Source organism: Myotis myotis, unplaced genomic scaffold, assembly GCF_014108235.1.
Source record: "Myotis myotis isolate mMyoMyo1 unplaced genomic scaffold, mMyoMyo1.p scaffold_m19_p_13, whole genome shotgun sequence".
NCBI lineage: Eukaryota > Metazoa > Chordata > Mammalia > Chiroptera > Vespertilionidae > Myotis > Myotis myotis.
This window is the reverse complement of record NW_023416317.1, coordinates 56,571,942-56,583,818: the sequence shown is the minus strand read 5'-3', so window position 1 is coordinate 56,583,818 and position 11,877 is coordinate 56,571,942. Positions and strand designations below refer to the sequence as shown.

General features: G+C 68.6%; 1 protein-coding gene across 5 annotated transcripts in view; it reads left to right on the top strand.

The window, feature by feature from the left end:
* The first annotated feature begins 412 nt into the window (after window positions 1-412).
* The window catches only part of SEMA3F (semaphorin 3F), a 29,131-nt gene continuing 17,666 nt past the window's right edge, over window positions 413-11,877 (top strand). Inside the window, exons 1-3 of one of the 5 annotated variants that reach the window (XM_036333508.1) lie at window positions 413-927; window positions 4,151-4,270; window positions 4,731-4,889. In XM_036333508.1, the coding sequence (XP_036189401.1) occupies window positions 4,778-4,889 (112 nt within the window). In that variant the 5' untranslated portion in view covers window positions 413-927; window positions 4,151-4,270; window positions 4,731-4,777. Of the gene's footprint in view, window positions 928-2,483; window positions 2,508-4,150; window positions 4,271-4,730; window positions 4,890-11,877 lie in introns of those variants that run through there. The other 4 variants (XM_036333507.1, XM_036333510.1, XM_036333509.1 and 1 more) reach the window with 4 other exon arrangements.

Below are 11,877 nucleotides of genomic sequence, written 5' to 3'. Positions count from 1 at the left end.
GCGCTGCGGGACTCGCGCGCGGCCGGCCGGCGGGGAGTGGGAAGGAGCGACACCGCCCGGGGTGCGCAGGTGAGCCGGGCTCCCTGCTGCCAGGCGCGCCCGCCCTTCCCGCCTGGGAGTTGAGCGCCCGGGTAAACACCAGGCGCAGTGCGCGGTGGAGCCACCGAGAGACAAAGCCGGGGCGGGGCGGGGGCGCCGCCCGCGAAGCCGGGGCGAGGGCGCGGGGTGCAGATCAGCCTTCCCTGGCGCGGGCGGCCCTCCGCCGCGGAGACCCCAGCCGCAGCCGCGGACAGGTGGAGCGGGGGCGGGGTGGCGGCCGGGCGGGTCCCGCCCCGGGGGGGGGGCCGGGCGGGGCGGGGCCGCGCTATGCAAATGTCGCCCACGGGCGGCCAATTGCCGGCGCTCCCCGCGCGGCTCGGAGCACCCTGTCCCGCCGGCGGCCGCGAGAGCAGAGCGAGCGAGCGATCGGCGCGGTCCGGCGAGCCCTGAGCGCAGCGCCAGGCCGGGGCGTGCGGCGAGGAGCGGCGCAGCCCCCGCGCGGCCGCCGGGCCCCAGCCCAGCAACCGGGCGGGCACCGCGCCATCGGGCCGAGCGAGCGGAGCGCAGCGCCCGGAGCTGAGCGCGCCGTCGCCCGCGCCCCGCGCCCCGCGCCGGGGAATGCGCCCTCGGCGCGCCGGCCAGGGGGCGCCCGCAGCCCACCCGGGGGGAGGCGGCCCCGAGCGCCCCTGAGCCTTCCCATGGCCCGGGCTGGGGCCCGGGGCCTCGGCTGCTGACGCGCTCGAAGCCCTCGGAACCCGTTAAGCCGGGGCGCGGCACCGACACCGGTTCAGGCACAGCGGCGAGCGGGCGCGGGCAGGGCAATGGCCCGGGGGAGGCGCTAGCGCGGGCCGCCCGCCCGGGAGCCCAGGCCCCGCCGCCGCGGAAGAGGTGAGTGCGGCGGGAACGGCAGGGAGCGGCGGCGGCCGGCCACCTCGCGGTCCTCCGGGAGCCGCGGCGCTGCAACTCTGCGGAAGTGTCCGCGGCGCGGGCGTCGGGGGTCGGGGGGCTTCCGCGGACTCGGGGCGACGCGACCTGAGCGGGCGCGGTACCTGTCGGTCTGCCCGGACCCTTTGCCTCCGGGCGACCTGGCATGTCGGCGGATGCGGCCTGCGGGGTCCCCGGCGCAGAGCAACTTTTCCCCGAAGGTCTGGTGGGCGTCCCCCGCCCCCTCCGCCACTCCCACGTTCCTGGAGCGGGATCCGGCCGCCGCTTCTCCCGGCTCAGCCCTCTCCCGCCGGCGCCCCAGGCAGCGCTGTGCCCGGTGGGTGCGCCGCCTGCCTCAGTGGCCCCATCGGACGATCCTCGGCTCAAAGGAAGCGCTGTCCTGGCTGCCCCCACGCGGAGGGTCTCCCAGGTCCAGGGCAGGGGGGACCCCAGCCCCGCGGCCTTCCTCCCAGCACCGGGCCAACCCGAACCCCCTGCTGCCAGCGCGGGTTTGCTTCTCCAGCAGCGAGTCTTGCTCCATTAGGGACCCAGCTGTGTGTGGGGTGTGGGTGAGCTGGGAGACCCGCAGCCAAGCCCGCATCTGGGCCGCTGGGCCCCAGTGGTGAAGCGGGCAGGGGCCCCAGGTCCGGGGAGGGGGGCTCTCCTAGAGCAGGTGGGCCCTGGAAGTGCCAGGCTGGCCCGGGAGTGAGGCAGGGGCTGGACCGAGGGCTGGGCCTGGCTGGGTAGGTAACTTCTCATTCCTGAGCTGCTGTCTTGTGAACACCAGCCCAGAGCACCTGGGGGAGGGGGCCGACTTAGGGCACTGGTGTGTGTGCCCTGGAGGTGGGCCCGGTTGAGGGTTCCTGTCCTGAATTCACCCAGGAGCCTCTGTACAGTTCCAGACCGGGGACCTGCACCCAGGGGTGGGGGCTCATCCCAGCGGGGAGGTTAGATGAGCTGAGCCTTTTCCCAGGTCGCCAAGGGAGTGACCTGCAAGCCAGGGCCCTGGGCCAGGCTGCCCTTACTGCTGCCCCTCAGTGCAGTTCAGGAGCCGGATGGGGAAGTGTGGCTGTGGGGAGAGAGGGCCAGCAGTCCCCCGCGACCCCCCTACCCCCCTGCTCTGCCAGGCATACCTTGAGGGGGAGGATGGAGCCAAGCCCAGGTGACCTTGACTGGGAAACCCCCACCACGAACGAAAGGGGGGGTCAGTCCCAGCTCTGCTGGGGTGGCTCTGCTTCCTGGCCCATGGGGTGTTGGGGGAGGGGGAACGCCTAGGAGCTGGGGGGAGCGCTGGCCTGTGGCCTGTGCAGGGGGCAGATCCAGGGGCTGGGGAGGGGGTGGGGTGCTGTTAATAATTTCTTCCCCATGTTCCCCCACAGCCCCTGCGCCTGCCTCCCTCGCAGCCAGGCAGTTCCCAGCTCTGAGCAGCCAAGCTCCCTCCCTGAGGCAGGCTGTCCACCCCCACCCCCACCCCACCCCCCTCGGCCTGGGAGGTCTGGAGCAGGCTAGACAATTCTACCACCTCGCCCCCGGCCCGACCCCAGGTACCTCCAGACCCCCTCGATCTCCCGCCCCTTCCCTGCACCCCTTGCCAGCCCCAGCTCCTCGGTTCTTTGTTTGAGCGTCTCTCTCTGTCCCTCCCTCTCTCCTCCCTCTCTCCTCCTCCTCCCTCCCGCCTGCCTTCCTCCCTTGCTCCCTCCCACCAGCCTTCTCTCCTTCCTTCCTTCCCTGCTCTCCTCCTGGTGGGCTCCCAGGTGGCGGTGCCTGCTCCTCCTCTGTCCACCCACCTGGGCCAGCTGGCTGGGGAGCCTCTGGGGCTGGGCTGAGTGGGATGCCTCCAGGAGCTGGCCAAGGGGGAGTGACAACAGGAGTGCCCTCCCCGTCCTCCCTCTGTCCTCTCCTTCCTTTCTGCTCCTCTCCTCTCTTCTCCTCCATCCCCCAGGCTGCTAAAGAGGGGGCCTGGACTTGGGCCTCAGGCCCCAAAAGACTCGAACTCCCACATTCACCCCTTTAAAGGGCTAGAGCATTGTGGGAGGTCCTTGTAGGAGCCGGGAGGGCAGAGCCCTCCACCTCTATGGACACCTTGGGGGACTCCAACACTGTTCTTGGTGACCCTGACCTTGTCACCATGAACATGGAGGCAGGAGAAGTGAGGCCATGGAGAGGAGGGGAGGGGAGAGAACCGGAGCCCCCCCGGCCCCCCTACATGGGATCAAAGCTCCCTGAGGGACCCCTCCCAGGCCAGGACCATGTCTCCCAGCTTCTTTGAGCCCCACCCCACTAGCAGGTCAAGTTCCTGAGCAAACACATGCCTGTGTGAACATGTGTGGGCCTGCACGTGAGGGTGTGTGTGTGTGTGTGTGTGTCCACAATTGTTAGTGGGGCCTCCTGGTGCACCCCGAGGGGGTGTGGCTGCACAGCCCTTCCCCACCTGCCCCCCTCAGCCTGCCATTCAGCCAGCACCAGCCTGGTGCCCCCCGCAGGCAGGGAAGGGGCTGGTTCTGATTCTCCCCTGTCCCCCCTCCCCCCCCCCGCCTCCCCAGGAGGGAGTATCTGTGATGGGGATTGGGGGGGGCGGGGGACAGAGAGGCGCCAGCTCCCAGGAGAGGGCCTTCCCCAACCCCAGGGCACCCCTGGGGAATGGCCGGGAGGCCCAGGCTGCACTTCCTGTCTGAGGAACCACGAATGGTTGGCCCTGGCAGGAGAGGTCAGGGCTTGGGGATGCGGGTCAGCGGAGGGCACCAGGTCTGCCCAATGGGGCCTGTGGGGCCTCACCCAGCATGTGTCAGCAGGTGCCAGGGACTCGCAGGCCCAGGCCCTCACCCCACCCCAGGGCCCAGCATTCACCTGGGCCTGCCTCCCATGGGCGGAGGGGGAGACAGAGCGGGTCAGGGGGTGGGGCTCGCACGGTCGTCTTGGTGCCCCCACCGCCAGTGCATCTGGGTGGGGGGGTGGGGAGTTGGCGCTGGTTTTTGCTGGGAGGGAGCAATATGTTCCGACAACTGGTGCTGGGCTGCGTTTACCCACAGCCAGTCTGCCTGGGGAGACAACATTGGGAAAACATCGCACTGAGACTTGGACCCGCCGGGGGTGTGGGAGTTCTGCAGGGGAATCTGCAGGCCCGCCCAGGCTGCCGCGGGAAGTCCTTCCGTAGGTCTGACCTGGATCCCTCCTGCTGTGGTTTCAGCAGAAGGAGACGGCTCTTCCCTGCCTCTCCTTTCTTGGCTGCTGCGCTCTTGCACTGTGGTCTGCGTACACGGGCCTCTCGCATTCTCTGCTCTTCCGTGCACCGCGCCCCGATAACCAGGTCCAGATTTCCCTGTCCTGGGTGGAGCGGGCCCCCTCTTCCTCCAGCCTGAGGTGGGAGAGGGATGGGCAGCTCGTTCGGTGGGGGGTGGGCATGAGGAGGAGCCTGTGGGGAGTGCAGTCAGGGCTGCGGCTGGGAGAGTGAGTCTCCAGTGTTCGCCCCGCCCCCCCCCCCCCCCCCCCCCCCGCCCCCAGCCCCATAGCTCTGCTGACCCGGGGCTGCACCTGGCTGCCTGGTCTTCAGGGCCGTTGGTTACATAGACGAAACAGGGACAAGAAAGTGTGTGAGGTTTTAGTACGGGGGCACTCAGGGCCGCGGGCCGAAGGTGTGTGAGGAGACACCGTCACCCTGTTTGTTCAGATGGGAGACTGAGGTCCTTGGCAGAATTACATGGGGGACTGTGGGTGGGGCAGGACGGCCCCATCTGCTCCCACATCCAATCTCGGTTCTGCCTTCCCAGGTGTCCAGACCGCTGAGCTGCATCCTGGGCCCCTGGCCCCTCCCACGATGCCTGTGGCTGGTCTCCTCCTCTGGGCTTCCCTAGTGACCGGGGCCTGGCCAGCCACCCCCGTCCAGGACCACCCGCCGGCCACGCCCCGGGTCCGGCTCTCATTCCAAGGTAAGAGGCCGCCGTGCGGTCCCCAGCAGCCCCCTCTGTGCACAGCCCTCGGCCTGCCGCTCGGGAGAGAGGAGAGGTCACCGCAAACAAGGACCACACGTGGGTGGCCTGGGGGCGAGGGGGGGACAGGAGGTGGGGGCTGCTGGGAAGGCTGGGGCCTGGGCCACTCAGACATTTTGGAGCAGGGTCCTGAGTCTGGGTCCTTCTAGAGGCAGAGGGGAGTCTCGCCTCGGGCCTGCAGGGGCTCCTCTGAGTGGGAACTGGACGCTGGCGCTGCCGCCCTCCCAGCTTGTGTTTGCAGAAGCCCTGGCGCCCGCTCTGCGTCTGGTCCTGCCCTGGGCAGCCCCGGGTGGAGTGTCAGAAACCAGCAGACACCGACTCCAGGAAGTGGAGGCACAGGACCTGCTCTGCAGGGGTGCGGGCGCTGAGGAGCCTCCCTGTGGGTGGAGGTGGGAGGGTTCCCAGGAACTGGGGAAGGTGCTGTGGCTGTGACCGGAGGGCAGGCCACCTGGCGAGCTCTGGCAGAGCGTGTGCTGTGGTGACAAGCCCGCGCTCCTGCATCCCCCGTGAGCACTCGGAAGTGCCTGAGAGGAGCCAGGGGCGGGCTGGGGTCTGCAGAGTGAGAGCGGGTCGCGCAGCTCCATCACCCGAGGCACCGGGAGGCGAACACGCGTGTTTCACGGGCCCTTCGTCGGAGGGGCGTGCGATCGGAGGTCTCCTGTGCCCCTGGGTGAGGGCCAGTGGCCACGCCGGGGCCTGCGGGGCCTGGGTCACTCCCGCGTTCTCAGCCGTGGCCCCCCTCTGGCCCGAGGTCACTCGGTCCAGCCGCCGGCCCTGGGTGGGGCGGACTCAGCCTTGGCTGGCCAGGTTTCCGGGCACACATGTCGGGGTGAAAGGCTGGGCCGGGCTCTTTCCTTCCTCAAGCCTGGCTGCAGCCCAGCTCGCCTCACCTCGCCTCACCGTGTGCGCGTGCCCGTGTTCCCCCGCCGAGCCCCTCCCGGCCCCTTAGTGGGGGAATGGGTTAGTGGGGGGCTGGGTCAGTGGGGGGTGGGTTAGTGGGGAACGGGTTTCTGAGGGTGAGCCTGGAGGGCAGCCCGTGCAGGGCCTGAGGAACGGGCAGCCCCTCGCCTAGGCCGGGAGATGAGCTATTTATTCTGCTGACACCCCCACCCTTTCCTGGTGGAATTCCTCAGAGCAGATCAATAAATCTTGAAGGGGCCTGACTCCCCCTCTGCCCCCCTTCCCAGCAGCCCAGGGTGCAGGCAGGGGGTTAGACCATCCCCTTCCCCCACAGGACGAGGGTGGGGTGGCTTGGTCTCCACACCCCGGGGACCCTGGGACCCGGCATCCACTCTGGGTTATTTTTGTCATCACCCTGAAGACCATGGGAGGCCGCAGGAGGGACGACGCACGGGGAGGCCCCTGCAGGCTCCTCTTAAACCCCTTGGCCTTCTGGGGGCAAAATGGCAGAGGCTTTTGTTCCTGTTTCCCAGAGAGAGAAACCGAGGCTCGGGCAAGGGCAAGGCCAAGGTCGGGCAGGAGGCAGAAGCGAGGCCAGAAATAGAGCCCGGTGTCCCGGCCTTGGCGACGCCTGACGCCCACATCAGTCAGGTCGATTCGCTCTCAATTAGCTCTGAAGCCAACACCCGCGGTGACTAAAAGCCCAGCTCCTGGCAGGCGGCCTACGGAGGGCTGACTGCCCTGGCCGCCGGGGTGGGGCCGCGGGAAGCCGGGGCCACCCATGCCCGGGCCTCGGGGCCTTTGCACACGCAGGTGTCCCTGCCCTGAACGGCCTTTCCTGGTCCCCACTGGATCGCGTGTCCTGGTTTTATGGTTAACGTCACTTACTTTAGCGGATACCTGAGCGCCTACTGTGCGCCAGGCCCTGTGCTGAGCACTGGGGACTCTGCAGTGAACAGGACGGGGTCCCTACCGTCAAACCGGCTGAAAGACAGTGGGCACCCTGTCGCCTGTGCCACCTGGGAGCCCAGCTCTGACTGTGCGCTGGGCCCTGGATGGTCTCAGCCAGGCCATGAGCAGGAAGCGGCCCTCGCTGAGGGGTGAGTCCTCGCCGAGGGTTTGTGGAGTGAGAGCGGAGGCCAGCTCCCGCAGAACCTGGGGTCCCACAGCCTGGCTGTGGACTGGGAAAGTGGGGGCTTATCCTGGGCACAGAGAGGGCTGCTCCCAGAAGCACTGGTGGTCACTCTGGCTCCAGGCCTCAGGGACTCGGTCCGGCTGCAGTTGGGAGGCGCTGGCATAAGGGGCATTCCTGCCCAGGGCAGATAAAGGAACAAAGGCAGGAACTGGGCCAGACATGGGCTTGCTGCCTGCCCGTCCGCCCGGGCACCCCCTGCCCAGCCTCAAGCAAAGAGGGTGGAAGGGACAAGGGACCGGGGTTCAGTCAGAGTCGGGGGCTCCTGTGGCCCAGCCCTGAGCTTCCATCAGCAGCACAGCCAAGGTCGGACAGAAGTGAGGGGCCACGTGGGGAGACCCCGGGAGCAGACAGGGTGTTCTCTGAGCTCCGGGTGCCGGGCCTGGAGAGCCGGGACCCCAGGCCCCTCTGTCCTCCGCCCTCCTCGCCAGGCCTGGGTCCCCTTAACCCCAGAGTCACCGACCGCGTCTGGGAGAACAGCTCTCCTCCCCGCACCTGAGAGGGCACCACCTTGGCTGCCACAGGGAGGTGCCGGCCCTGCCAGGGCTTTTGCTCCACGTGGGGAATGCGCGCTGTGCCAGGGAGCCCTGCTGCCTGGGCTGCATTTGGCTGGGACCTGGGGCCAAGAAGTGTTCTGTGGGGGAAAGAGGTCTTGTGATGACACGAGGGGGCTGGACTGCTGGGGAAACTGAGGCAGGGGTAGGGAGATGGAGCAGAAGGTCATCTCGCCAAAGCAAATCGGGAAAGATGCCCACAATAGGAGTAACTGTGGGACCCCCTGATGACAGCCAAGTGGCGGCCTCCACGGCCTGAGGCAGCCCCCGGGTTTCCTGGGGACCTGAGGCTTCCTGGGCCGGACTGAGGGGAGCCTGTCGGGGAGGAGCAAGGGCAAGGGCGGTGGGAGGATGCAGGCACAGCCGGTCCGTGAGCTGGGTGGGGACAAGGCTCCAGGGCCCTGCAGCACCTCTCGCTGGCCTTCCCAGCCTCCTTCCCCAGGAAAGGCCTGGGGCCGCCCAGGGCTGCTTCTCGCGCCTCCAGGACACTCTCACCTTTTCTGAAGGGAAACCAGGTCCCAGAGGGGCAAGGGCTCCTGGGCCAGCAGGGCCCGCCCCGCCCGCCCCGGAGCCACTGACATCATTTGCATGTGGCAGCCCAAAGCCAGAGTCTGCACTTGCCTTGTTAGGAGAGGATGAGATGGGAGGTTAGGAGGGGTCACCGTGGGTGGGGGTTGTGCAAGCCTCGCTGGCTGGCGCACTGCCCCAGTCCCAGGCCTGATGCACAGGCGTGGAGTGAGGTTGGGGGGTGAGAGGACCCACCCGCCCCCTCCCGGGGCTCCCGGGCCAGGGGCCAGCCAAACAGGCGTGGAGCCCCAGGTTGCAGGGGAGGCGGTGAGGAGCCTGGCGCTTCGGAGCCTCGAGGCCAGGAGCGGCGCCGGGAGCTGGGCAGGCTCAGGTGCTGGGACAGCACAGCAGGATGGGCGTGTGTTCCTGGATGAGCCAGAAAGAGGGAGGAAGGAAGACCCAACGCGTGAACTTGAGCCCAGATCCCTGCATTTGGGATCAGCTTTCCTGGCAGTGGGAGCGCCTCCCTCCGGAGGGGGAGCTGGGAAGTGGCCACTTGGGGAGTTGGCAGGTCCTGGGAGCAGGGGCAGGTCCTGCCTGAGCCCCGCCTGTCAGCCAGGCAGGGGCTGGGCCTTCAGCTGTGGGCCCGCCGGGTCCAGCCAAGCTTGGGCCGGGCCTGCCGTCGGCGGGGGACCCAGCAGGCCAGGCCTGGTCTCGGGTTCCCTGGCACAAAGCCCGCCCTCCCTCCTTGGCACCGGGCGGGAGCTGGTGCATGCTAGGGAGTAAATCATGTTCCTTGGCAGCCCCCGCTGCTTCATAATCGTAAAGAATTTAAAGAGAAACCGCCAAGATAAGAATCTCATCCCAGCTCATAAAAGCATCTTTCACCCTGTGGCTTGGGAGGCAGCCGCCAGAGAGAGGGCTCCTGGCTGTCTGCACCTGTCTGCGCATCCCAGCCCTGTGACCCTCCGGTAGAAAGCAGAAGTGCGGGTGGTGGTGGTTGAGCGGACTAGCCCGGAAGGCAGGCAGACCTCATTCTACCCTCGTCAGTCAGCAGTGTGACCTCGGACCAGTGGCTTCGCCTCTCCAATCCCTGGTCCCTCCCTGGGCCTCGACGGCTCGGGCTGTCCTGCTTGCATCCTGGCCATGGGTGGGCCTCAAGTATCTGAGTCCCTCTGTGTCCCCGCTTCCTAATGGAGGTACAAACGGGGTACATGCGGTACCGACCTCATGGTGCTGTTGGGAGGGTTCGCCGTGAGTCCAGCTGCGGCCCCAGTAAAGGAAGCAAGGAGCCCCCCTGCGGGAGGCAGACAGGTGAGGGCTAGTCTGGGCGTGCCCAGGAGCCCCGCACGGCCTCACCCCTCCCTCTGGTTTCTGACCTTTGGAAAGGACTGCAGGCAGGACCCTGAGCCCTGTGGGTGGAGGGGGTCAGGAGGAGAATGGCTGTCGTGGGCATCCTGGCAGACTTCATGGAGGAGGCTACGTCTCAAAAGGGGAAGGGAGGTGGGGCGAGGGAAGAGCGGGAGCGGTGGTGTGTGCGGTGGCACCTGGGAGAGGGGCTGCTGGCGGGGGTCGTGCTTGGTGCCGGGGCGCAGTCTGTACTTGTCCTTGTGACTATTAAGTTCTCTTTAATCCCGGAGGTGACGTCCGCTGTGGGGAGAATCAGTGTTAGGAAGGCGTGGGGGGAGGGGAAGCCGTGGAGGGCGGCCAGTCTGGTTGGGCCCACGATCCGCTGCAGGGACCCCTCCTGGGGCGCTGTCCTGGCTCCTGCAGCTTGTGCCGGGGACACCAGGCCTGGCTGCTCGCCGGGCATCCGCACGGCTGGGCGGGAGCGCTGGCCTGAGCTGGCCCGGCCTGGCGCTGGCCTGGGAACCGAGCCCCGCCTCGAGGGCCCCTTGGCGCTTTGGAGAAGCAGAGAGGATTCCTGCTGCATTTTTCTTAGAAACAGCTCGAGGGCCTTTGCCAGAGGCCTGGATGCCAGAAGGCTTCGGTCTGAGTCCCGAGCCCAGCTCAGCGGGCGCCTGAGCTTGCCGGGTCTGCAGCCCCCGGGCAGCGAGCGGCCCCAGACCTGACCCCTGGCCCTGACCCAGCGAAGACCGGGCCTGGGTGCTGGCTGCGGGGGACCCAGGAGGCCAGCCTGTGGGGGGAGGCCTCGGCGGGGCAGACCTGTGTGTGGCGTTTGCACTGGGCCACCCGCAGGCACGGGCTGTCTCTCCCTCTCCACAGGCGGGGACAGCCCCAACGCAATGGCCCCTCTGGGGACCAGGAAGCCCTCTGAGCGGGAGGCCTCAGCTCCAGGCGTCCCCCCAGTCTTCCTTCCTCCCCCCCCCCGCCCCGCCCTCACCGGCACCCTGACCCGTCCTTGGCTTCCTACCCGGACACACTCTTTCCTCTGAGGTCTCCCCACTCAGCCCAGGGCTTCAGGGCTTCAGTGCTTCCCGCTAAGGCTCTGCCGATGCCCCAGGGCCCTCCCAGGCGGAGCGTGACCCCGCTGCTCCCCTGCATGGGGCTCCGTGGGCCGGGCACCATCGGCGGGACAGCAGCTGCGTGGGGCCTGGTGCCGGGCCCAGTGGCTGGCACTCCGGGGCCTCTGCCAAGGCTGCCCACTGTCCTGTGTCCAACACCTTCCGGTGTCAGTACGGGCCCTCCTGCCTGGGCTCCGAGCTCAGCCTCACTGCGCCCCGGGGACGGCCGTGAGCACACGTCTGCCTGTGCGGTGCCTCCGTTTCCCCGCCAGATGTGCGCAGGGGCTGAGGCCGTGGGGGCACCTGGGAATCCTGCAGGGACCCCGCAGTCGGGGAGGACAGAGCAGAGGTGGGGCTGAGCTGCCGCGGTGATTTATGGCAAATGAGCCGCGGAGAGTTTGTTGTCTTTTGCAGCCACAGGGAGGAGGTGCTGAGGAAGGAGCGAGGGGTTTCCGGGCCGGGGCTGGAATGTGGGAGGAGGGGCAGGGCCTGGCCTGTGGAACCGGAGGCTCCGTCCCCACCTGGAAAGTGGGTCAGTGCAGCCCTCCCCTCACCACCCCCACTTCTTGGGGCACATTCCTGTGCGAGCCGCTCGCCTGACCGGCGTCCTCCCACCCTCCGCCCGGCAGCTCCCTGGGCCGACCGAGCCCTTTCCAGGCTGGACAGGCCCTGGCCTCCGCCTGGCCCGCGAATGCCCACAGGGCGCCCCCCATCACTGTGCGCCCCGAGCGGCCCCTGAGGACCCCTGGCCTCTGGAGCCACCCGCCCACCCTGGGGCCTGGCGGTGGGCAGGCCCGGGAGGCACCTGGGCTGGAGGCGCCCACTGCTGGGACAGACGGGGAGTCACTGACTTCCTTCGGGGAGAGGGTGGGACCTCCGGTTCCGCTGCCCCTTGCCAGGGCGTGACCCTGCGCCCCTTCCCTCCTGGCTTGGCCTGTGCCCCTGCCCGTCCTCTCCTGGGCGGAGCAGGTGGGCGCTGGGGCGGAACGGGCGTGGGAACCGCGTGCCCCAGCCCCTGGCCCCACCCCGGGCCCAGCCTCAACCCCCAGGCCCAGTCCCCACCCCCACCTCCCAGTCCCCACCCCAGCCCCCCACCCCACCCCCTAGCGGGGGGGGGGGGGGGACTGGGGGGGGCTGCCCTCTCCTCGCTCAGGCTCCTGTCCGCTGTTTACTGAGCGGCTGGGTGTTTACAGAGCCCTTCAGAAGGCCCGCGTCCCAGAGGCTTCCCATCTTGAGGACTCCACTGGGGACAGGCATGTCAGGGATGCAGGTGGCACCCACCCCGCCCTCGCCAGGCTGGCAGTGTTGAG